Source organism: Myotis nattereri (genome assembly GCF_964212035.1).
Source record: "Myotis nattereri genome assembly, chromosome: 12".
Lineage (NCBI taxonomy): Eukaryota > Metazoa > Chordata > Mammalia > Chiroptera > Vespertilionidae > Myotis > Myotis nattereri.
The window spans coordinates 32,020,670-32,047,499 of record NC_138087.1 but is presented as its reverse complement, the minus strand read 5'-3'; the positions used below and the strand labels follow the sequence as shown (position 1 = coordinate 32,047,499).

Genomic DNA, 26,830 nt, shown 5'->3' with positions numbered 1-26,830 from the left:
GAAAAGATATTTTAAAAAAGAGATAAAAAGCTATCACTTACAAATAACTGCTTCTAATTCCTAAAGGACTTCAAATGACATAATACACTAGACCTAATATAAACTTAATATTGTCATAGTGAGAAGGAGCTAAATTACTACACAAATGTAAAAGTTTGTAGAACACACTTATTATCAGAAACAGAGTAATTTAAGAGAGGCTTTCTATAATTCTTTCTTAGTCATGTAACCCATGCAATAGACAATTTGAGAGAGCTATATATCAGATGTAATAATGAATGGGACATCTATCCAGTTGAAAACACCTTACTCAAGTGTTAGAATAAGTTTACTAATCCCAATGTCCAGATTAACCCCCTGATTCCCATCAGATCCTCCATCTATTATGCACAAGGCTAAATGCACTTCAGGGCATCACTAGCACACCTAACCTTTCATTGTTCTTGGCCAGCGTCTGCTCTCATTGGCTGGCGCTCATGCTCTGATGGCCATTAACAATTGTGATTAACTGTCGCCCTGACACTGTGGCGTGTTTCACAGTGTGACAGCAAGAGAGATGTCCATATTTCTACAAATTCACATGAAAATTCAGTGTATATTTAATAAAAATTAAGAACAATGACATATACTTCACACCAGAGGGGAAAAGAACATCTAAAGCATTTTTTGGCAAATGAGCATAAACATCCAAAAACATATAAAATAATGTAATTTGTAAAATGATGTAGAGAATCAATTTCTTAAATAATACTCAAACCATTTTCATAAGAAAGAAGGTCTTTGGTAAAACAAGGTGTATTACTTTCTTTTCCTTCTTTAATCATCTGCCTGTAGTATGGTTTAAAAACTGCCTTCTGTTTAAAAAGAGGGGGATCTAGCAAAATGGTTTCTAGGATTTCTATCATTTTATTCCACTGTGTGCTCTGTGAACCTGTGAGTCTGTGTGCGTGCATATGTGTGTGTGTGTGTGTGTGTGTGTGTTTCTGAGTGTGTGTGCAAGCAACCACACACATTCATGTTTGGACTGATGCTTAAGGCCACCAATAATCAGTGCTTCATATTTCCAATTGCATTTATCATCTTCTCTCCCTTTTTATATCACAGGCCTTGAGACACTCATTAATTTAATGCCTCCAGGAATGTACTTTCTGAACAGGATAACAGCATATCTTTTTCTTTTTTTTAAAGTATCTGCCCAGTGGGTGACCGAACACAATCATTCACACTGAGAGGTGGAGACAAAAGAAGATAAAAGATCAAGAGAAAGAGAAGGAGAAACAGAGGGAAATAAAAAACAAATAGGCAAAGGACAAAACAAATAGAAGATGTATTACTTGTAACATAAATATCAAAGCACTGGCAGCAGCAACAATGAACACCAAAAGCTATCAGGCAGGTGGGGAAATTACGATTGGATTCTAACATTCAGGTAATGAGAGGGCTTCTCAGCCTAAAACTACACACACACACACACACACATCACACACACGTGTACAATCACTTCTTTTTTTCTTTAGTTTTCTCCCCATTTTTCTTCCTCTAAACTTCCACAAATCTGGGAAAAAAGAAAGCCTGTGATAACGGATTTAAACCAAACCAAAATAGAGTGTTGGCAAAAATTTAAAACATAGACAGTATTAAAGGGCTGCTCTCAACGATCGTAACTGCTTGCTACTTATTTCCTCCCTGCCAAATTCTAAAAATAAATTAGGTGACATTGATTGAAAACATCTTAGAAATCTAATTAAGTTTTTCTTACTTAAACTGTTTATTTTCTTGCTTTTAATTTGTCTTGAACAAATTCCCAGTAGGTCTCAATGTTTTATCCTTGTTTAGTGACACAAATTTCCTCTGATTCTCTAATTCTGTTTGGTTCTATTAGGAGCCCACTCCTTCTAAATAATGGATCAAATACACATGTCAGTCTCAGAGGGTGTACTGTCTATTTTATTCTTAAGCAATGTAAGTAGTGGCCAGAGGATTTAATGGAAAGTCTCATACATTAATATTTAAGGGGAACTCCTCCTCGGCTCCCACCATCTCCTTCCTTTTGAAATAATTTTGGAGGGTAATTTCATTTAGTGGGTTTTAAACTTGTGGTAGAAACAGGATTGCCTAGAGGTGTCAGACAGATCACTGAGATGAATGAGGGCAGAGGCCGCCTGGGGCCTGAAGTCAATGGAGAGCAGAGAGCACCTGCCCACCTGAAGGAGCTGGTGAGGCTCAGCCAGGAGATTGCTGCCTTTTGAAATATGGGCCCGGTCTTGCTGGAGCTTCTGATTTTTTCAACGGGCGGAGATAATGAACCTTGTAGGTAAAACCTTTCCGTTTTTAACAACTGGGAATTACTTACATTAATTGAAATGAATTTTAAAACACTGTATGGGGCTAAATGTGCCTGCTATGAAACCCAGCAAATGAACCTGCACTTTACAAGATCTTTTTATTATATCAGGGTCTACGCTCATGAAGGCCTTAAGGTGCCACCACTCAGACTTTCTTGGGAACTGGGGGTTCTCCTGCAGCGATTGCATCCCCAGGGTTCTTTAGTCATAGCCAAAACCACCATAATGAAGCTGAGGCTTCAATGGGTAAGAAAAAAGCTGTGAAATGAATAGATTTATTTTTATATTCCCCAAACATATTTGTCCTAACGATGATAATATATGTACATAAAAAACACTTTAGGGGACTCCAAACTGTCATAGTTAGTTTCGGTGCTTGGAGACACAGGAATGCTTCATCATTTGTCAACTGGAATTTTATACCAAATATTGTGGCTACAGAGGTTCTTATTAAGAAATGTTAATATTTGTGTTTTATGCCCTGCTACACAAACACACATATATGTGACATTTTTAATGCTCTCATAGTCTTTATACCTCAAACTTACTAGCATTCGTTTCTTGTTTGCCATATCTATTTAGTTTAAGAGCTTTTCTGTGTTGTAGCATTTACCTCACCAATTACCTGAAAATAGGAAAATCAATCTCAAGTTCCGAGTAACTCATGAGCAAATAAAAAGAAGCCATCCAGAAAGTTACCTGCAATTATTCCATATTAAAAAAGGGAAACGTGATAATATTGGCCATAAACTAACTTTGTAGTTTAGATGTAAAAAGAGGAAATGAAAGTAGAAATACAAATTTTTCTTTAAAATTATATGTAAGAAATCCTTATGTTCTGTAAAGTGGTACCAACATTATATTCTTCTTGATTTATTAATGTCCAAAAGGAAATTTGAATGCAAGCTATTAATTACCTAAAATAAGATTATAATCCCAGGGATAAATGTAAAGTATTTGAGCAGTAGTACTATTACACTCTATATAAATATGTAAAGGCAACTCAAAGACAGAGAATGTAAATAAATAAGAAATGAAAAAAAAATCTACATGTCATCTGAAATGCCGATAATATTATTAGAAGAGATCAATATTTGAGCAAAATGTAGGGCATATACCTAAGGAGAAAAAGATTATCACATGTGAAATAGCTAAACAACCATTTCATCTAGCCATTTATAAATATGAGTTATTACCAAAGAGACTAGAAAGCCCAGTATTGCTAAAATATCTAGTACTACAAAAAGGCACATATTTCAAAATGTGTGTACCTAACATATTGATAAATGATTTAAAACAATAAAAGCAACAGTCAGACTTATAGTGGTAGTAAAACAAAATTCAAAACAAGGAGTCTGATTTGTAAGTGCCACAAATATATTATTGACAAAATAAGCACTTAATACACAAGCACTTGCACAAATCTTACTCTCAATTGTCATTAAATATAAATAAGAAAAAGTTAAATTTTATTACAGTTGTATTTACATCCAGAGCTCCTTAACTCGTAGATTAAAGTATTTATAGAAAGCATTTAAATTGGGCTCATAATTTTGGCTATTGGAAGTCAGTATTTTTTTTTGGTTTGCTGACATAGATGGCCTGTTGACATATATTAATAAAATGATTTTTAAAGTTCTGGAAAGCTAAAGGACCATGTCTCCAAATGCCATAGTCTTATATTATAACAATTTTATAATGCCCAGAATTTGTAGTAGAATTACCTTCTTAAAAATGTTTAAGATTGACAATACTCATTAGTAATTAGTTAGTAAATATATATGATTATTTTCCTTCCAAAGACCTATATTATTAAGATACACATATATAAATCAGTAGACTTTTCCCAAAATCTATTAAGTGTATAGAAGAATTAGAGGTCAAATATGTTCTTTAAAGAAAGTTCAGAAAAAAAGACAGGATTTAACCGATCTAGAATGCCTCCAATTAGCATGAACATTAAACAACATTTACTTCAGTGCATTTGGTTTAATATGTAATTTATTATATTTCTTTATCAGAATTTTATTTGCAGTTTTATAAAATATTTTGTTACCCTATGATTTAATTATGACTATCTATAAAATAAAACTACATTAGAAGTAGACATCCTTCCCAAATGTTCTCTAATAGTGGAGAGCTTTTTCTAGAACAAAATAAATACTTCCTTTGTAAATGGCATTTTCAAGGTGAACTAGTTGAAGATGACTAGAATGTACCCTGGCTGGTTTGCTCAGTGGATACAGCATCATCTTGCGGACCAAAGGGTACCAGGTTTGATTCCTGATAAGGGCATATGCCTGGGTTGCGGGTTTAATCCCCAGTGTGGGTGTGCAGGGGGCAACCAATCAATGATTCTCTCTCATCACTGATATTTCTCTCTTTCTCTCCCTTTCCTTCCTTCTCTGAAATAAATAAAGATGTATTAAAAATAAAATAAAATGACTAGAATGCCAGAAATTAAAGGTATGGAAAATTTGGAACATTAGCTCATATGTCAAGAAAATAATTATTTTAACCAAAATCTTTTCACATTTAAAACCATGTAAAGATTACTGAATATTTTCAACTATACTATTTGTATTTAAGAGGAAATATTAACTATAAAATAGATCATATTTTGATTTTCTATATTACCAGAAATATACTAAGCTTTATATTTATATCAATCCCCTATTTATATTAATATGGATGACATAAACTTAAGAACAAAAGTGATAACTTCCCTCTTAAACTCACTTTGTTAGTAAATACTGTTTCTCAAGAATCTGATTTTAAACAAAAATAGAAATAGTAGTGTCAGGGAATTGAAGATACCAAAATGAAATGAATACATTTCAGATATAGAACACATAACAATTTATATCTGTGTATATGAAATTAAAATACCCATGAGAAACTTGTGCATATTGTCAATCAGTAAATTTTCACAGAAAGATAAAATTGCAGTGAAAATAATCATATTTTTAAATTTTATAGAACCTCCTTAAAATATTTCATAATGGCTTATGTTTTTGCCTAACAATGATCCTAAGAATTAGCTAGTCAGCAACAAGAAAAAGGAGTAGCTCAGCATTCATTATATCAGGGTCTAACATCATTGTATTTGGCAGTTATCCACTAACATCAAATGGCCTTTGTTAATTAAGCCTAGAGAACAGATCAAATCCTTGTGCTATTTTGGAAGGTTTTCTTAGCCTATTGATCGTGTCAGGCACAAGTCATTATGTCATTATATATCTTCTCACTCAATGGGTATTAAAAGTACAACTATTATGAAAGGTTCTTGGAAATATCTTAATGTATAAAATGTCTAAAAGACATTGGGAACGACTATTCTAATACATTTGTGATTCATTCATCTAAGTGTATAGAAGAATTAGAGGTTTTTCTAAGTTCAGAGTCCCTGGATCACATTAATGCAATTGCCCCTGTCATAATACTGCCTTCACTGAGTTATGATGTATGTTACTGATAATACAGAAAATTTTAAAAAAGATCTATTTAAACATCAGTTCTATATCTTTCAATAAACTGTGACAGAAGGCATTATTGTCTGTTATACGGTTTTCTGAATATAAGCATTCCCATGACTCCTAAGAATTCTTATGTGTTGTCTGAATTTATTTCCAGAAACTATGCGGTTTCTTAGATAGCTAAACCCTCCGGCCATAAGAAAAGAAAGTTATGAAATATTATAGGTTTCTATGTTTAAATCTGTGGTTAGAAAAGTTAGAAAAAAATTAGTGATCCAGTATAATAATCCTATCTAATAATAGAGAAACATGGTAATTAACCATAACTTCGCTACCCTCCCATTGGCAAATAAGCAAGATATGCAAATTAACTGCCAACCAAGATGGCGGCCGGCAGCAAGGCAGCTGAAGTGAACAAGAGGCTTGCTTGCTCCAGTGATGGAGGAAGCCAAAGTTCCCCACCTGCTGCGGCCCAGCTCTGAGCTCCAGATGCAACAATGTTGCAATTATAGAAGCTAAACAAACCCAGAAACCTGCTTTCAGCCACCAGCGGGCTCAGAGCTTAGAGCACCAGTGATGGCAACAGAGTTTCAATTATAGAAGCTAAACAAACCCAGATACCTGCTTTCAGCCAGCCACGGCCTCAGAGCTGGAGCCGGCTCTCAGCTCCAGTGACAGTTATAGAAGGTAAATAATTCCCCGAATAAAAAAAAAGAAAAAAAAAGAGGCTGGGAACTTCAGTCGCCCACCAGCCTGAAAACGGCCCTCAGCCCCTCACCCAGACTGGCCAGGCACCCCAGTGGGGACCCCTACCCTGAAGGGGGTGTGACCAGCTGCAAACAGCCATCAGCCTGTCATCCAGGCTGGCCAGGCACCCAAGCAGGACCCCCACTCTGATCCAGGACACCCTTCAGGGCAAACCAGCTGGCCCCCACCCGTGCACCAGGCCTCTATCCTATATAGTAAAAGGGTAATATGCAAACTGACCCTAACAGCAGAAGGACTGGGAATGACTGGTCACTATGACACACACTGACCACCAGGGGACAGACGCTCAATGCAGGAGCTGCCCTCTGATGGTCAGTGCGCTCTCACAGGGGGGAGCTCTGCTCAGCCACAAGCCAGGCTGATGGCTACCAGTACAGCGGTGGTGGTGGGAGCCTCTCTTGCCTCCTCAGCAGCGCTAAGGATGTCTGACTGCAGCTTAGGTCTGCTCCCCACTGGCAAGTAGACATCCCCTGAGGGCTGCCGGGCTGCCAGAGGAATGTCTGATTGCCATCTTAGGCCCAATACCCCGGGGAGCAGGCCTAAGCCAGCAAGTGGTCACCCCCAAGGGGTCCCAGACTGCGAGAGGGCACAGGCCAGGCTGAGGGACCCCCCCCCCCCCCGAGTGCACAAATTTTTGTGCGCTGGGCCTCTAGTCTTCTATAAAAAGGAATTCCTTCTACTTCTTTCAGATAAACGTATTTTTCACATCTAAATGGCTTAACACACGTTTGTACTGGGATAATCTAATAGCCACCTCAAGTATTGCAGGAGTAAGTTATATATAATCCTAAAATAAAGATGTGAGTAAATGACACATTGCATTTCCTGCAACAATTCATTTATTGCTCCTTGTGGACAAAAAAACCTAAGAGGCACTAAAACTATCACATTAGCAAATTATTAATTGACAGATAATGGTGCTTAGAAGTATCTAGGGTGCCCCAATTTAAATTCTCCTTTGCCATTTACTAACCTTATGACCCAAAGCAATTTACTGAATCTTTTTATCTTCTTTGATCCCAAATTTACTCATTGGCAAATGGGATGATTCCACATCTGCCTAATTGGGTAGTAAGAATTAATACGTGAAATGTTCATAGCATAGTTTCTAGTATATTTTAGCTGTTACAATGATGGTGATGATAATTATATATTACTTATTAAGTTAACAATGTATCTGTCCATTGTCTAATCTATAGCTCGTAGGTTTAAATGTGTCCCACAGAAATTCACCTTGAATTCCTAACCCCCAGAACCTCAGAATGTTACTTTATTTGGAAACAGAGTTGTGGTAGAGTTAGTTAAAATCAAGTTTGGCCATAATCCATTATGACTGGTATCCTCATAAAGAAGGAAAATCTGGATATAAGAGACATGCACATAGAAAGAATGACATTTGACAATGAAGGAGTAGATCAGGATGATGCTTCTACAGGCCAAAGAATAGCCAAGATTGCCAGCAAACCACCAAAAGCGAGGGAAAGTTCTGGAACCTCCCTCCTAGCTCTCAGAGGGAGCCAATTCTGCCGACACCTTTTAGCCACTAGAACTGAGAGGCACTAAACTCCTGTTGTTTAAGTCCACCACCATGTGGTATTTTGTCACAGAAGCCAAAGAAAATGGATAAAATCCCTAATCTCTATGAGGTGATTATTACTTTCGATGAGAAAAACTTTAGATGAGAAAACTAAGTTTCAGAGAGATGAAGGAACCCGTCCAAGGTCACAGAACTAAGAATCACAGACTGAGGTTCAAACCCTGATTATGTCATTCCAAAACCAGGAATTTTTAAAATAAAAGCTGAAAAATCAGAAAAAGTAAATGTGGATTATAGGGATATATTTTTCTCATATACTTTCTTATATCTTTTAATGGTCAAGGAGCTGCGAAACAGTATAATCGTTTTATAAAAAATTATCTTGTAACAGTTGACCTCTTTCAAACAAGAAAAAGGACAAGATTCATAAATTTCTCTATTTTCCAATGAGAAACATTATGAGAAATCAAAACATATGAAAAAATCTAGAGTATTTTTTTGCATAATATTGCAAATAGATACAGGAGAACTGCAAAGGCCAAGTAGGAAAAAAATATGGATGGTTTTTAGTGTCATTGTGGCAAAAGATATTCAAATAGTTATCTTTCATACCATTTGAGAAAGTAATGAATCCATGAACAAGCCAGGAAGAACCAAATGATTGTATGAAAATATAAAAAAAGCCTGGTAGGCTGTAAATGTGTTCTGAGATTTACAGTAGCCAGGGCAAATGGTAATATAGTAGTCATGTGATTCACAAAACTCACAACATGAAAACAAGCCAGTGATCAAACAGGTTTATTGAGTTCTGATATCTGAGAAAATTCACTAATTCATTCCCAAATTACCAGTAAGTTCCATACCTTTAGATCACAGACACTAACTCCAATAATACTGGTCTTATGTAGATTATCAGAACAAACCAGTGGGATGCTGCCAAAACACTCCTATGTTAATGCACATTTTAGAGGAGTCAGGGTGCAAAGGAGTCAAATGAATAGCTATCAGATGCCCAAGAATAAACTTGAGAAGAGAGCTGCTATGTTATTTTCCCAACCCAGGTCACAACTGATCACTTCAAGCCAAAGACCAGAGAGTTTGCTATCCTCTTATGAAAATAAAACTTTGGCAGGGCCAACTTTTTCCTTCATAAAACAGTTTGGCATCTGCTGTAATGCCCAGTAGAATGGATGAAGCAGGCCCTAAAGTTTGATCTTAGATCTTGGTAACTGTCTTCCGTCACCCCTGAGGCCATGCAAAGAAAAATCCATTAGGAGAATATTTACTGTTAAGCAAGGAGCTCCTGGCAAATTTAAGCCGTTTACATATCCTAGGCCCCCTGACAAATGGTTTTACTTTTAACTTTATGTTGAGCCATCCAATCTTCCAAAACCTTAATAATTTTTGAGACTGTTCTCTCAGATGATAAAAAAGAATTGTTCCTTTCTTTTCAAAGTGCTGCATGGAGGACACATCCATTGCATGCAGAAAAGCCTACAAGTTATTTGGGGACAAATGAAAAGCACAGGGTGCCCTATGCATCCTGCTACAGTCTCAAAAGTGAAAATTTATAATATCTTTGTTGTTTATGCCCTTCCCACCTGTGAGCACCAACTCCCCGCGCTGCCCTGCCCCCCCCCCCCCCCCCCCGATGAGACTTACCTCCTGTCTGAGTGATGACTTGTATGTCACTTGAAAGAGGACCGTCTCCAATTGAGGTGAAAGCCAGGACTCTGACAGAATAGGTTTTCTGGGGCACTAAATTGCCAATAGTGGTGATTTGGCTGTCAGCGACATTGTGCTTCATCCAGTTGTTGACGTGCTGAGTGGGATCCATGGTATAATACACTCTGTATCCTTGGATCTGTCCGTTCGGCTCCTCGGGTTCCTTCCACTGCACCAGGATGGTGGTTGAGCTCAGCATCCGCGCTTGCACATCCCGCGGGGCGCTGGATGGCGCTTGCTCTGAGGTCTGCGTCAGCACGGGCTCGCTGGGAGGCCCCCGCCCAATGTTATTGACAGCAACAACCCTGAATTCATAATCCGAGTAGGGACTGAGTCCAGCGACACTGTAGCGTGTGGTCGCCACTCCATCGATTTCTTTGTAAGGTTCCTCAGAATTTTTAGGTTTATGCTGGATGATGTAGTAGGAGACAGGCTCGGGGTTCCCAGAGTCCCACGTCAGTGTGATGCTTGTGGCTGTGCTCTCGGTCACTACAGGAGTTCCTGGAGGTTTGGGTAAGGCTTTGGGGGGAGGAAAAAAAGGACAGTCACTACCCATCGTCTCTACGATGTTAGCATCCATAAAATTTACTATTGAGACGGCAGGATTATGCACCTACTAAGGATTTAATTAGATGAAATGACAGCAAAAAATAGCGTTCGAAATGGTCAGGAAAGTACAGTATGACATGCCTAGGTAGCAAATCCCATTTTACTAGGAGGGCGTTATAGTGTTGTATTTGGGGGCTTGTATCCACATCCACCACTTATTAGCTATGTGATCCTGAATGTGCTGCGTAACCCCTCTCTGCTTTAGTTTTCTCATGTGAAAAATGAGACAATTTGTATTATTGGAACTGTACACTTGGGTAACTCTATTTCATGGGCTTGCTCTGATGATTAATGAGCTAATCCAGTGATGCTCTGAGCACATAGCTGGCACCCTCAAAAAACATTATTTGCGATTATTACTATTATTATAAGCTTGGCCAATTAGCCTGTTGCTTTACAATATAAATGATATAGCTAAGTAGCAATACAAGCTGAAAATAGTATATGGAATATAATTTGAAATATACTGAGATGCTATTAAATTGCTATGGAAGAATAATATCCATATTGTTTTCCAGTTGTAATACATAGGTAACATCACTATAATTTTCTCATAAATAATCTAACCATGATATTAAAGAAAGAATAGTAACTTTGAATTAATTTCAGATTCATGTTTTCACTTAATATTAAAAAATGCTGAAGAAACTAAAAGCATATTTACAAATCACTTTTTAAAGTATTAGTATAGTAAAGGTGAAGGAATTAAGCAGAAAGTAAAAGAAAAACTCATAGACAGAGAATAGTATGGTGACAGAGGGAGGGAAAGGAGGATGGAGGGAGGTAGGAGAGGGTGAAAGAGGGAAAAATAGTGATGGAAGGAGACTTGAGGTGTGAACACACAATATAATATACAGATGATATATTATAAAATTGTACACATGAAGCCTACATATCTCATTAACCAATTAACTCCAATAAATTGAATAAAAATAAAGTATTGTCATAGTATGTATTCTATATTCAACATCAATAATACCCAAGATTATAGCTATATACTAATATTTTCAATTAAACCTATCTTTTAGAGATCCATCTGTTTTTCCTTTTAATAGACGAACACAACTCAAAATGCTACTACTTACGAATACAAACCATCTACATTGGTGACCTCATACTTAAGTGTCTTACCCTGGATAATGGTTCTCAAAGATAGAGTTCTTAGGGGCTAAGACACCACAGACTTTTCGGAGAAAGCTCAGAAGGTAACACATATAAATCTGCCCGTTAGTACCCCTTTTTCTTTGTCGACATAAAGGCAAAAAGTACAGTACTCCCTAGAATGACAGCTTTTCAAAAGTAGCAAACTTGTACTTGGAAACTGCTGGTTCCTCTGTAGCCAGAACACTGCTTAGCACTGAGCAGGTTTTTAATTAAGTATTGTTACATGACCAACTAAATGAATGAGTCAGTACCCATTCTCCCCACTCTCTTCAAGTTCCTGTTTTTATTTTGGTTCACTTTTTGACCTCAATAATCACTCTTACATTTTATTTACTTTTGAGTTGAAAGGTAGGGAAACATCAAGAGCTAGAAAAATAAAGATAAGAAGCTGAACAGGATGTTAAGTTTAATGTGACTCCTGCGTTTGAATTCCTGAAGGTTTTCAGTAACCCTTCAAATATTTAAGCTGGAATGGTTATTACGAGAAAGGTGATTCACTATTTGCCTATCACTCTGGCCAAGGGATTTTACTAAAAATAATAAAACACATTTATTTAAATAATCTGACATTTTTTCAAAGAAACAGGTAATCCAAATTTACCCTAGATGTATTTCTGACTTTTTAAGGCAAGTCAAAATATTGCTAGTTAAAGGTGTGTTTACTGATAACTAACAGACATTATTAGTTTTGCTAAGTCACAATTATTGTACAGTATAGGGTTTGTGTCTATAATGTATGGATAAATATAAGCATGCTTAATTATAGTTAAGAATATACAATATAGTGTTACTACTTCAAATGATTAAATGTTGCCTATTGTGTGTGCCTTTGTTCTATTATCACATTGTTGATTTCCTAAGGCATATATTTTATATACTAGAGGCCCGGTGCATGAAAATTCATGCAGATGGGGGGTCCCTCAGCCCAGCCTGTGCTCTCTCACAGTCTGGAACCCCTGGAGATGCCCACCTGCTGGCTTAGGCCTGCTCACCAAAAACAGATGATCTAAAAGAAATAATCATATCCTTGGATATGGATTTTTTAAAAAGGTAATGGTCTAATGAAAATTCACTGCTGGCAGGGATGAGGGGACTGGGGGACTCCGGCAACAGGCACGCCAACCCCCCGCCCCGCCGGGCAAGGCTGAGGGGACTGGGTGCTGCCATCTTGTGAGGGTGTGATGGTCAATTAGCATATTCCCTCCTTATTATATAGGATATGCTTGCCTGGAGATATGGTACCGATTATAACACTCATTTTGCATGTCTTAGGATCAAACTTTTTAGAAAGAGAAGATAATTTGTGTTCATTTTGCTCCAGGTATTTTCAGAAACCTCAATTCTTCCTCAGTCTGACCCATTTTACAAATGTGTTCTAGAAGTCTATAATCATTGGGAAAAAACAATGCCCTTACACAGTCACTTTTTTATTTCTTTGATTCAAAAATATCTGAGGACAGAATATTTCTTACCACTTCATCAATACAAGATGAACTCCAATGCTAAAAAAGAATATAAATTCACTTGCATTTTGGTTTTTAATGGTAGGGCCCATTAAAAAATGTAAAGCCTTTATCTTGAACATGTTCATTGTAACTTTTTTTCTTCTCTGGGTGTCTGCAGGGTTTTTGACATTTAGTAAAAGTTGTTTGGATTCTTCTGCCATGTGACTCTTATCACAGTTCTAGATTAATGTGAAACATATAATAGTTGATCATGTCTAGCATTCCTCATTCTGCCTGGTTAGTTCCTGGGCTCAGCTTGTTGTTAAATATTTTGATGACTATTGCTTCTTAGAATGCCAGAGAAACTGCATACATAGGTATGTGATTCTTATGTGATGCCCTAGATAGAATCATACTATGACACCTAAAACACTGAACAATGAATTGGTTCATTTTAGAATTCCAATGAACCAATAACGTATAGAGGCGTTAGGCAGGTGACTTGATGTAGCCAGACCCCCAAAGCATGCACCGCTGAGCATACCTTTGACAGTGATCTGTGCTATTGCTTCAATGACGCCCAGGGTTGACATGGCCACACAGGTGTAATTTGCTGACTGTCTTACATCATTCAGTTCTAGGACATTTCTTCCTATTGGCATGTCATCTTCCGGTGTCAGGTCTTCCGCCCCCAACATCCACTTCACATAAGGCATTGGTGACCCCACGGCCACACAGGTGATGTTAACACTTCCACCTGGCATGATTTCATGATTAGTGGGTGGGATAGAGAATCTTGGTGGGACACGACGAACTGGAACAAAACACAAGGGGAGATGATAAACTATACAAGGCGAGAAAAAAATGGCTTCTTAAACACATGACATGCACCGTACAGACACACTTAAACAACTGGAATGTACTACGGGTCGTCCAAAAACAAAACAAAGGAAAACAGACCATACAAGTATGGTATGTGTAAACACACAAAGAACTGATTTAGTTCAGTCATTGATATCTTAGACACATTCATACAAATGTTGACTCAGACCTACAAGGGCCCCCCCCAAAAGAGACTATCTACAAGCTAACAACAGACAAACATCATGCACAAGATAAACACAACAACATATACATGCATGCATATCACAGTGATTCTATGCATGCATGTATATGCGACAGCAGGGGCTGGAAGGTCACCAGCAGGTATAAGTTGGGTATCAAACCAACTTCCATGCTGTGTGCTTCCAGTTGCTGTGAGTGCACACGTGGGGCCACACTGTCCCACCCCAGCCCTGGAGAGCAGCCTCCAGAGTGCAGTGAAAGGACAACGTATTCACTTTCAGACTCAGAGAAGATGCGGCCTCGAGACCTCACTCTGACACTGGAACGGACACAGAGATGCACAGACATATCGATTCACAGTCACAACAGAAGAAACAAAGCCAACGCCAGTAAAGATACCAAACTGGGTCATGCAAGGCATGCACACATGACGTCTCCGGCCCGTGCTCAGGACAAGGGGAAATGTCTGGAATCCAGGACAACAATGACAGCAGGAGAAATAACAGGGTGACAGAGCTAAACACAAAGGGAGGGCGTCAAGTACGGCGACTGAGACAGGAATTTGGGGGATGACAGGGTTGTAAGTAGGAAGATATTAGATTAAGCTGGGTTGTCAGAGGTAAGGATTGCAAATTTAGAAAGGGAGCCGGGCGTTTCACATTTAGGATTCCATTCAGTTCATATCTAAGGTAAAACACGTAGATGATGACAACAAAATGTAGTGAGAGGCTTTTTAAGACGATGTTCAAATTGAGGGACACTGCATCTAAAACATACAGTGGGACATGACATTAAGAGAAAAAGTCACATGTAACACCACGATACAGTAAAAATTACCAAGCAATTACAGTTCAGTGTTCCTGCTTTGGATAATCTGCATATTTATGTGCCAAGTTTCAGTACATGATACAGGGAGAGGGTAAGAGACACGGGTTTCATCTCGGGCTTTTATTGGCAAAACCTTACACCATGAGTAGTTCAGATCAAGAGGAAATCATTAGGAGCATAGCTTAAATTCAGGTAAGAAAGTGATTTTTTAAAAAAATCCTAAGTCAGTTAATAAACAAACAATCTCATAACCCCAAGAAGATAGTAAGCACGTAATTCTGTCTGTCAACTTTTTGGCTGCACTTCAGGTTGAGAGAAACCTCCACTGATTGGAGAGGGCTCGCTGCGATGGCCTCAGGAGTGAATGACAGGCAGAGGAGAAGTGAAGAGAGAGCTGGGCATGCCTCCTGCAGCCAGTTCACAGGTTACACAGAGCAAGCAGGAGCCAGTGGAGACTCAAAGGTGTCAGAGAACATATCGAGAGAAATGGAGGAGAGTTTAGTCTTCATGCTTGGGATCAGGGGAGCAACTACAGTCATTCTATGGGCAGCAGGCACCCTTGTAAGACAGAAATTAAAGGTGGGGCAAGGGGGGGGGTGGGAAGAGTGGAATAGGAAGGAAAGCAGGAACACTGACCAAGTTCATCGGACCCAAGAGAGTTAAGTGGCACCAGTTACCATGCACCCAGGTACATTCTCTCCCATCATGCACCACTGTTAGGTACCACCAGCGAGCACCGGAAGCCATAGCCAGGGCATTCTCTGCTAAAACATACCATTCACCAAAGGAAGACCACAATGCAGCTACATTCATTTCATTTGTATTCTTTGTTATTGGTTTAATGAATAGTTTTGTAAGGTGGGTAAAAAGTAAAAAACACACCCACCTTCTCGCAGCTCTGAGGGATGTAGGGGGTTTGATGCAGAACACAATGAAATGAGGAAAGGAGAAAAACAAGGGAAACACAGAGAGAGTAAAAAGGCCATATCAAGGCTTTCAACTGCTACTTGAACATTTTTATTTGCTCTAGTTAATCCTTCCTCCCTCAGCTGAAAATGTTAGCAATACCTCACGGACTAGCATAGTATTGGAAACAAGAGCTAGCGTGATTTTGAAATTTTTCCGCTGAAGAAGGTACGCATGCCTCATGCAGCACAGGAGGTCGCCACTGTGAGGAAAAGGATCACGGGGCTTTCAAAGAGTTTGGGGAAGAAATGGTTTTCTTCATATTCTCCCACCTTAGACTCCAGAGAAACATGGGAGAGAAAAGCACCCCCACGGAAACAAAATTATCTCAGACAAAAATTTCAAAACCAAGCTAGATATTTTCCTAAAGGAACCCACCCTGCTGTAACTTACAGCCCTCTAGTCCTTTACCTATTCCTCCCCCACCCACGCCTGTTGTGGTTATTCATAGACATGTAGACCTGGAATCAGAGCATTTCTACTGGACAAAAAAACTACATGAATCGGCTTTGAAAACGCCAGGGAAGAAGAAATAATTCTTTCTAGTTGAAATGAAAAGCATGGCCATTCATAAGCTCAAAATGTAATCATTTCTATTACTTATAAGAACATATGAAAGTATCCTCATTTAAAAATATAATCAGTGTTCCATGCCAATCAAAAAAATCAAACTTTAGAGAAAATCAGTAATTTAAAAAAATATGTGTCTATATATATATATATATATATATATATATATGCATAGACATATGCACATACATAATGACATATGTTTCTAAATAAAGCATAAAAGAAGGGAGAAAATACAATGTGCTATATGCATGTAGCGTTTCATTTTTTAAGTTAGAAGCTTTATTCTTACAGCTCCAAGCAGAGGTCCTGAAGACATAAATACCTTTATGCTTGGAGTTGCACAGAGAATTGATTAGTAGCACACCAAGCAATTATTTCAGGGTTTTAAAAGGAAACAGAAGAGAAACAGCAACAGAAGAAGGAAAAAAAAGAGAAAGAAGAAAACCTCAAATAAATGCAAAGCACAGTTCAAACAATGCATTCAAAACAGAAATCAAGATGTAAAAATGCAAAGATACTTACAAAACTTCAAGCCTCGGGACAGATTTTATTCAAAAGTGGTTAATTTTTTTTTTAACAACATATTTCAACTTTTTAATTCTCTATTCACTACAAACGCTTCAGCTACTGTAACTATGAGCGAATCGGCTTGCTAAATGCCGACGTCACCACACAGATGGCGTGGGTGTCCCCGCTCCCCCTGGGCCTGAATGAACCGGTGCCAGGGTGACGTCATTCCTACCTCTGACATATAGATTGGCAGGGGCAGAGTAGCGAGTGCCCGCGCTGTTGGTAGCAACACACTCATATTTCCCTTGGTCAGATTCTTCACTCTGTTCGATCTGAAGGGCGCCTGTATGGATATAAAATATATTGCCAAAGAGATGGTCAGAGAAGGCCTTCTCAGTCCAGAAAACCACACCTCTTAACAATATGCAAAGCCCTGCAAAGCGAAGGTCCGCTCAACGTCGATTCAATCTCTCGCTAAGGTGCACAGACAGAAAATGATGCGATGAGAAAAACATAGAGAGATTATTTTTTTTAACATCATCAATGCTAGCATAAGAAAACAGTATCTCTTTTCCCCAGCAAGAACTCTAGTCATAATTAACACTCTTATCTCGTAGACTAATAAAATGAAGATGGGTGAGACTGCTTCAAGGAAGTATGGCTTTTAAATCAAATAAAAGATTAATTTTTGGTTTTGTTTTGTTTCATTTTGGTATCAAAAGTGGCGCAAAAGATAGGCACGCTCAAAAAAAACCAGGCCGGGTTTTCAAGAAAGTCTTCCGCTGAAGAAAGCCAAAAATACGCAGCGAGCACAAAAAGGCTGCACAAAGCAAAAAAAATAAAATTAGTCATTATATATCAGGAAAATATCACTTAAAGAAACAAGACTCCCTTAAGACATGCAGACTTTTAAGAAAAGAAAGACAGTTTGCCACGACTTACAATCATAGATTACGTTTGCTGAAAAACAAAGAGTAGTTGAATTAGAAGGTTTTTTTAAAAAAGTTCAAAAGCACGGCCTATGCCAGCAAGGAAGAGCCGGCGAACCACTGCTCGAGGACCTCAGGACGGATCCCCTAAGACACCCAGCAAAATCCACCAGTGGGATTAGTAGTGTGGTGTCACAAAACCCCAAGAAAAATACAAAACAAGAATTAGAAAAGAAATGCACACTGAGTCAAAGTAGGAAAAACCAGCAATACAACATACCACCAAGAATACTGAGCACCTTTGGTTTCCAGAGCCTGAAGGACAGAAGATCCAAAAATCCAGAGGCGAGTAATCCAAGAAAAAAAGAAGTGGGGGGAAAAAAGCATCGCTGTCAGGTTGGAGGCGAGTGGGATCGGGCGGAAAGGGGAGTCATTCTTTGACTTTTAAGACAGTAAGAGAAAAAAGAACCGAAGAACAAAAGCAAAAACCTTTTGAAAGATAAAGACAAAAAGCAGACGTTCCGGGCTGTCTTCTGCATGTCTGCCACTGTTCTCCAGACCACCTCGGCTTTGGTCCAGAACAAGAACAGCTAAGGAAGAAAAAAATGATCTTTTTTTTTTCCTCCGGTTGGACAAAAAAAAAAAAAAAAAAAAAAAAGGAAAAAGAAGAAAAAGAAGAACAAAAAGGAAAAAGGAAGAAGAAAAGGAAAAAAAGAGGGACAGATGGTACGCTGTGACTGGTCTGTGGTCTAAAGACCTGGATATGCTTTCTTTGAAGCATATCACAACTGAAATCATTATTTTCATAAAGAAAGAAATGAACAAAACAAAGAGAAAAAGAAAAAGGAAAGGAAAATTCACAATATGAGAGTCACCGATCATAACCAAACAGTACAAAGGAAAAAAAATAATAATAAAGTTGATGGACATTATTGGAATGATTCTGAAAACAGGACAAAGATGACAGTGATGAGAGGACAGGAAGAATGAGTAAGATCATTCTGTGAACGTTAGTTCAGCACTCTTACCTCTTATTGGTGTACCACCTGGGTGGATAATATGAATGCAAATAAGATTAGAAAGAAGAAGCATTAGTACGAGAAGGAGGAGGCTAGGGCTGGGGAGAAGAATTAAATTAGATTTACAGAATTATATAAGGTCTTAAAAGAAACTTGAATTACTATACTGGTAAAACAGGAATATATGAGATAGTATTATTAGATCATAAAAGCAAGTTGCATTATACCACAGAGGGCCAAGACCACAATAGGCAGCATTGCCTTTCTCAGAGAAGCAACTGAGTACTTAGGTCTGGGGACGTATAGGGTCAGAATTGATCTTATATGCCTCATATTCTTAGAAAAAAAATAAACGGACTCAATAATATTTTTTAAAGACAATTTAGAAAATACTGGCTAATCTATTTAAGTATATATATAGAAATGCATATATATATACTGTCATAGGAAATACTACAGACTAACTAGAAACAAACACTTGATTGGCTATCTTACTCACTATGCTACATTTGTGTGATATTATAACTTGTGTACTATTTTGTTTTTCTACATAGTGTCCTTATGAAAACAGTGCTGTGGATGTGTGTGTGTGTGCACGCCACTAGGGAGATCTGGTGTCTACACTGACAGTTAGTAAAATGCATGCCATGCATTTTATTATTAATAAGAATAATAATAATAATCATAGTCTGAATATGGAAATTAGTGGGGGTGAAGTGCGCTTCAGAACTAAGCACTTACCAATAGATTCTGGAGATTTAAATACGGAGAGAAGAAAGACAGCATAAAAATATTATTATATTCCTTATAATTTGGTACAATTTTTTTCAGAGTTAAAGCTTTATACACTAAATCATCTATGTTACATGTGAATAATTAATTCTTTATTTACAATAACAGAATGCTAATCTACACAATTCTGCTGACAACAAGCAAAGAGAGGCAGTTAACAAGACGCTTTAACATCACAGGACAGGTCAAAAGCTGAGAATTCTGGGAAGACAGGCAGTCAAACAACTTAGAATTCTATACCAATATTACTACCAATGTCAAAGTAAACAGCTTATTAGTAAATGTCCCTACGAGATTACCTAGGGACCGGCTGTACAATTTAAAGAAGTTTAGAATTATCTCTATTTTTAATCTAAAGAGAACAAAGGAATAAACTTGAGATGGGGGTGGGAGGAAGGGCAACGGGGAGAGAGAGAGAAAGCAGCAAAAGCTGGAGTCTACACCCAGAGCAGACTTCTGTAGATCCAGTCACTGGAGGGTTCAAAAAATGTTCAGTGTGGGCGCACACTACTGTGGCTAAGGTGTACATATGCTCACTCACGAGAATATAATAATGATAACATTAATAAAAAATCCCCTCCTTCATTGGTTCTTTGTTAAAACTTTAAAAAAATAATACATCTGGTTACTCATGATACAACATTTCTGTGTCTTATGTATTAGTGAAAAGAAAGATGTGACCAAAATTACTAAACTTTGGTATTCTTGATGAGTTCAAATGTAGGGACGACAGAGAAAACACACTTCAATAAAATTGAATCATTTTAGTGTTTCATATGAACATTTTGTTTTTTAATGGATATAACCATTGGAACTCCTTGCAAGTTCTGAATGAATTCCAATGTTGAAATAAATTTGTTTCAAAAGAAAACAGAGAAAGAAAGAAAGAGAATGGATCCATCAAATACTGCTGAATAGCAGTAAATTAAAAAAAATTATCAAAAATACAGTCACAGCAGTGAGCAATGTGGATTAAACAGAAGCTGCAAAACACACAGAGAGAAGGAGAAAGCAGACTCTGAAACGGGCTATGACATCACAAACATGGACAACACATTAAATAACAGAGAAAGAGAAGAGGGAGAAAAATCAATACCTAAAAAATAAAAATAAATTAAATTAAAAATAAAGAGAGAGAAAGCTAAAGGAAAAAAAAAATCTTTAGGAGTTAGTGGAAACAGTAACAAGACCCTACCTGATCGTAACTGCTTAATACGGCCATTGTTGTTGCTTGTGTCCACAGGTAAGAAATCTTTAAACCAAGTGATTTCCGGGTCCGGATTCCCACTGGCTGCACAAAGCATGGTGGCAGTGCGTGTACGCTCAACCACCTTCAACTGTGGGCCCATGTCAATGGTAGGAAAGCCCCTGGGAATTTGATCCTCTGCAAAAGAAAAGGTGATACTTCATTAGGTTAGTAAGTCAGATGCCCAAGATTAAAGAGATATTGCCCATGAATCTCCCCCCTTACCATATTCAGCATTTGCTGAGAAGCTAACACACACCAGGCAGCATGGCATTTATGAGATTAGGATACAGGCACAATGTTGATCCTGGCCAGAAGAGTACACAGTCTAAGTTAAGAGGCAACTGCCTAGCAAAGAGCTCAGACACATTTGATAAAGACCCTGTTAAAACGATGCATCTAAGCTTCTAGGAGCTCAGAGGGAGAAGTAATTGCAGAATGGCTGCCTCAGGAGGTCACTGAGCACCAAGAGGATGCTCTGAAATGGGCCTTTAGGAATGAGTTGAGTTGGCCAGAAAGATGGGATTATCACAAGTGTAGGCATTAAGATAGGAAACTTCTCTTGAGGAAAAACCCAGCAGGGCCGGATTAGCAGGACCCTGAAAAGCAAGCAGATTAATCAAGGCTAAACTATCTATATTCAAATCTGATAAATGTTTTTGTAACTTTTAAGTAAAACTATATATGCTTTTCACAAGCATGATGTTCAACTTAAAAGAAGTCCTTTGTAGGGAGTTTCAATTCATCAGAAAAAAAAAAAAAGTTTGAGAGTTTCTGTTCCCAAAGAAGAAAAGAACAAAAGCGACACCTTAGTGTAAGAAAATACTTTTCTCCATTCGAAAGGTCTGCGCCATTTTTGGTCATTAAAAAGTTGAAGTTTCTAAATTTTGAATCTTCAACTCATCCAAAGTTCACTTTTCCATATCCCACATCAAAATTGTCCCAGATCTTAGATCTTGAGAAAATAAAATCCTCTGAAATCCACCAGCATGGCCCACATCCATAACCTACATTGCCAGCTCTTCCAGCCAGCATTAGAAAGATAAGATACATTCTATTCCAACACGGAAGGGAGCTTAGCTAGATGGGTGATAATTATCTAAATTACAACGTGGCTGTTTGTTTAAAGACCACTTTGAAACATTTTGACTTCCGATTGAGCCTGGTGTTAATTTAATCAACACTCCTTCATGACTTCTGATGAATTTTCATGAGCCACCAATTCCAAAATGACTCAAAAGCACAAACACCAGTGAGCAGAACATTAGAAATCATCAGATGTGACTTCTCCTTAGATGCCTTCTACAATTTCTGGTATGATCCTGGGGTCTTGCTGAAGTCTAAGTGAGGTACAATTTCTAGAGAAAAGGCTCCATTTTGAGGCCCACACCAAGTTCAGTCAAATCTATGTGTTCTCCACCATCACCCCACTATACCTTTGGGGTAAATTCAGTCTCCAAAATCTGACTAGCAAAGTTCTTTTAAATTGGGCCCCATTTTTCCCAGCCTCTCATGGATGATCTCCTACACAGGACATTTTTTTATGCCTATACTGAAGTTTTCACCATTTTCCAGACAAATGCTGTCTGCTGAAGGCCACACAGCCAAAATCCCCTTCTTTACAGATCCTTTTTTCTTTCTTTCTTTTTTGGTTAAATTTATTGTTTAAGGTATTATAAATAGTAGTGCATATGTCTCCTTTTCCCCAGCATATCCTTTTGAAACTCTCCCAACTGTATTTAATCTTTTCTGCGTCAGAGCTTCCATAGAAGTCAGTACCTACATCTGTCTTGTACTTTTTATCTAGCATCAGTTTACCCCTCCACACAGTGAGTTATTCTGGGTCTCCTTTGTATTGATCCAGTTAGTCTAGATTGCCAGATTTTAGAAGAAGCTCCGGTATTTTCAAGTCCATGTATGGATACCTTGCACAATTAAAAGAGGATTTTTTACTGTACGTGATAGGGAAGTACTTCTGGTAGAGAGTTGGTCAGAGAAATGGTTAAGGAGTAGAGAGATTTTTGAAGGTGAATAGTGAACGAATGTCAAAACACTACCAAAGAATATAGCTCCCAAGAAAGAGAAGATGCCCTGAACACCCAATCTAGGTGATTGTAGGAGAACTGAGGGTCTAGTAGGAAAACGTGACCAAGAGAAGTAGCTGAGGCAATCGAGTTGACCTATGAATTCCCTGGAGAATAATTTACTATCTCATCAGCTAGTTAGGGCTGGAGACTAAAAATATGTAATTAGTTAACTTCAAAGAGCTCCATTTTACTTAGGCTGAAAGACAGGGCTCTTTTAAGAAACAGTAATGTATTCTGTTTCTCTGAATGCTTATACATTGTCAGCCAAGCAGAGGTCTACAGTGAACAAGTTTCAGCAACAGTGGTTAGAGATGGAATTTCGAGATGATTTTTCAGGGCTCCAAGGGAATGTGAAAACTCACATGTCACATAAACAGCATTTTGCAAGTTAGGCTACGCTGATTTTAATAACCTATTCCACTTATTTCATCAGGCTATTCTTCATGTCTATAAAGGGTCTGTCAATGCATTTACATCTATAGCATTGTTCTTTTGTTATTTGAAGAAAAAAGAAAGGAGAAAAAGATCAAGAGCTGTTGCACCACATTCATTATACTATTAAGCATCTCACTCCACAGTTATTGACACAAAATGATTCAAAGGATAAAAATAATTTACCTCAAGTGCTCCAAAGTCAACTCCACTACCTTAGTCACGTACGAGTGAGTTTCCAAGGAAAACGCTGACATTTTGTTGTTATTTTCCATATTTAAAACAACCAACTTACGTTAATCAGAAATCAGGCTGGGATTCCCGAGCCAGGCTGGGACTCCATCTCCCGGGGTCTCTTACCTCCCCCTTGGCGGTTCACTAGCAGTTCCACGGACATGCATTTACATGGCTCTCCTAGTCCTTCCTTCTCTACCAGTTCCTCTCTCTAAAGAACCAAGCCAATATTCATGCCCATCAGTGGCAAGTGTCAAAGACTTAAGTAAGTCGAGCCACTTACTAAAGACTCTTAGAAAAAAAAATCTAGAATTAATAACCGTTTATAAGAAATGAAGTCCTCACCATGGGGAGAGCTGAGAAAATTGACTTTTGCCCTATGGAAAGCAGGCTAATGCAATTGCATGCCCTTCCTTTCCCTTCTCGGCACATAAAGAACACTCCAGAGCCCCTTTCCATATACACAAGTGCACAACAAAGATAATCTTCCTTGCATAGTAATCAGGCAGAGAATGTAAAGAGGGCTGCTTTCTTATTTTTAATAAGGGTAATTAAATTCTAGCCACCCCCTTTTGCACAGAACCTCTTTGAATGCACTTTCTTCATTAAATTTTCATGAGAAACATCACCACACTTGTAACAGATTCAAATAGCCGGAGCAGTTACACGTTGACAGTTGTGGCTTGTTTCCAATTTGACTGTCAGGTATTTGGCAATAAAACTCAGTATTCAACATAAAACAAACTGTGGAAATAATGAAATTTCTAATTGGAATGCTTATCTCAGTGGGTGTAGCTTAGAAGATGTTAATTGTTTTTGTTTTTTTTTCACCCTCTACATTTATTAGTGATTTATGTAAAACTGCCTAGGCCATTGGATAACATCAATTTTGACAGCTTATCAAATGTCTGGTAACAGGAACTTGGGGGGAGAGGGGATCAATACCCTTTATACCTCAACCATATAAACTTTTACAGCAAAAAAGCAGCTATCAAAAATTAACACATTGTCAATATGTTAGTAGCTTTAAACTTGTACATGAGGTGAGTAGAAAAACATTTTGTCCTATTCATTAATGTGCTCATTAAGCTTTAAAGTGCCTTACTTATCACCGTTCCATATTAATATTCAATCATGCAGAATTAGCTATTAATTCATCAACAATTTAAATCAGACTTGACCTTCACAAAGCCATTTGGTCTGTCATTTTGAGAGGCCATTAAAGGGCATATTACTACACACTTGTGCTTAGTGAATCGTAGAAGTCATACATATTTTGTTTGGAATGGCAGCTATAATAGGCCTGGAAATATAGCTCATTCTTTGAATCTTGTTTGGTGTCTTAATGAAATATGCTGGTATGAAACTTACAATTCCATTAAGGAGAGAGAAAAATGAATGTCAGCGGTTTCCAGAGTTAACATCCCATTGCTGTAGAACTTCTGTTAATAACCCCTGATCTACCAAGGGCTTGAAAGGAAAGTATGGGGACATAGTCTGAAACTGTTTTATAGGGAGTCATGCTTTAGATATCTGAATGATCAAATAATAGCTTCTGCACAATTTTCTCAGTAAACTAATTTCATTATTCATCCATAAACAATTTTAATGATGCCTTCACTTTCGCTCCAGTTCTGCAAACACTGAGCCTCTCTCATTTGATAAGAAACCACAACTAAACTGCCAGCTAGGGCTACAGCCTCCCTCTAAGGTGGCCCCAAGCAGTTCATCTAGCCTAATCTTGCTAGGACTCCAAGTGAATTCAACCAGACTGGCCCCAAAGCCTACTGAGTTTATTACCTGGCCCTCATTTGAACAGTTATTCACTCTTTAATTGTTTTGTGGCCATAAATTTGGCCTCTTCCATTTGATACAACTCAAAGGGGCAAAACTATCTTATAACCTCTTTCTAGTAGTAATAGACTTACACACTTACAAAAATAGTTGTTAATGACAGTTTTTATTTTATAATCCTGCATTTTAATTTAATTAATTTAGCCAACAAGTTTCATCAATTGAGATATGTCATTTGGGGCAGTTGCTGCACTAGAAACACAAATTAGCTCCCTTATGTGGTGGTTGTAAGTTCCCAAGTCAAAACTGCAACCACCTCGCAAAAACCTTATGTGAAAGCACAATGAAATTCAAAAGAACACAATAGAATATGGATCTATACTCTGCTATCTCATCTTTCCAAGACTAAAATGGAATTCTTGATGTTCAAACTAATAATAAAACCCAAGTGAATGACACAGTCATATATTGAGGCAAATACTCTGGGTCTTCTTTCACTGACAAGAGCAAAGATTTCTCATGGCTGGATATCTTACAGCTTTAGATATTCACTATATAATCTTACAGAAGCACAAACGTTTTTTTCTTATTATTTTTTTAAGGATGGAGGGGCTAAAGGAACTTTTCATTAACATAATAATATGAAGAATATTTTATTAAATAAAAGTGCTGGGCCCTTTAAATATATTGGAAGGCATGAATTATTGCCTGTTAGAGAAATAGTAGTAATCTATACAACAGAAATTCAGTGTGTTTTTATACCTAATAAAAAATAAACATTATCCTGGAAAATTTAAATATGTAGGTCTACTAGTAAAAGTAATCCAACAATAAAAGAGATTTATATTTATGAAAGTTGCATTATATTAAAAAAAGAGCCTTTAAACTATTGGTTCTAAAAATCAACTGGATAGTCAATAAATGTTGTCATTCATTCTATAGATATGTATTAAAGCTCTCCTTTGTGCCAGAACTGGAACACCATTGGATATGAAGTAATCTGAAGGATCTTTATATTGGGATTAATTGTATCTCAAGGATAATTAGATTCTTTGTGAATAAGAATAGCTAGCACCCAGCTCACAGGCAGGAGGAGTGAATGAGACAATGAATTAAGTGTGCCTACCACTGCCTGACATCTAGTAAAATACCATCTTACTCTAACCCAAGCTCCCACAATGGATTTAAATAGAATGGATGCATATGACTCTAAGGCTTGGTATGACAAAGCTGCAACAATAAACTGCAAATGGAAAATATTCTATGCATGTAATAAAAAAAATTGT

The 26,830-nt window shown here is 37.7% G+C and overlaps 1 protein-coding gene across 1 annotated transcript in view; it reads right to left on the bottom strand.

Moving 5' to 3' along the window:
- PTPRD (protein tyrosine phosphatase receptor type D) overlaps positions 1-26,830 on the bottom strand; it is a 2,145,631-nt gene that overhangs the window by 182,119 nt on the left and 1,936,682 nt on the right. The window contains exons 15-18 of the mRNA XM_081103407.1: positions 20,947-21,135; positions 17,244-17,354; positions 13,614-13,883; positions 9,789-10,370 (exon numbers count right to left, since the gene is read on the bottom strand). Coding sequence (XP_080959533.1) covers positions 9,789-10,370; positions 13,614-13,883; positions 17,244-17,354; positions 20,947-21,135 — 1,152 coding nt within the window. The remainder of the gene's footprint in view (positions 1-9,788; positions 10,371-13,613; positions 13,884-17,243; positions 17,355-20,946; positions 21,136-26,830) is intronic.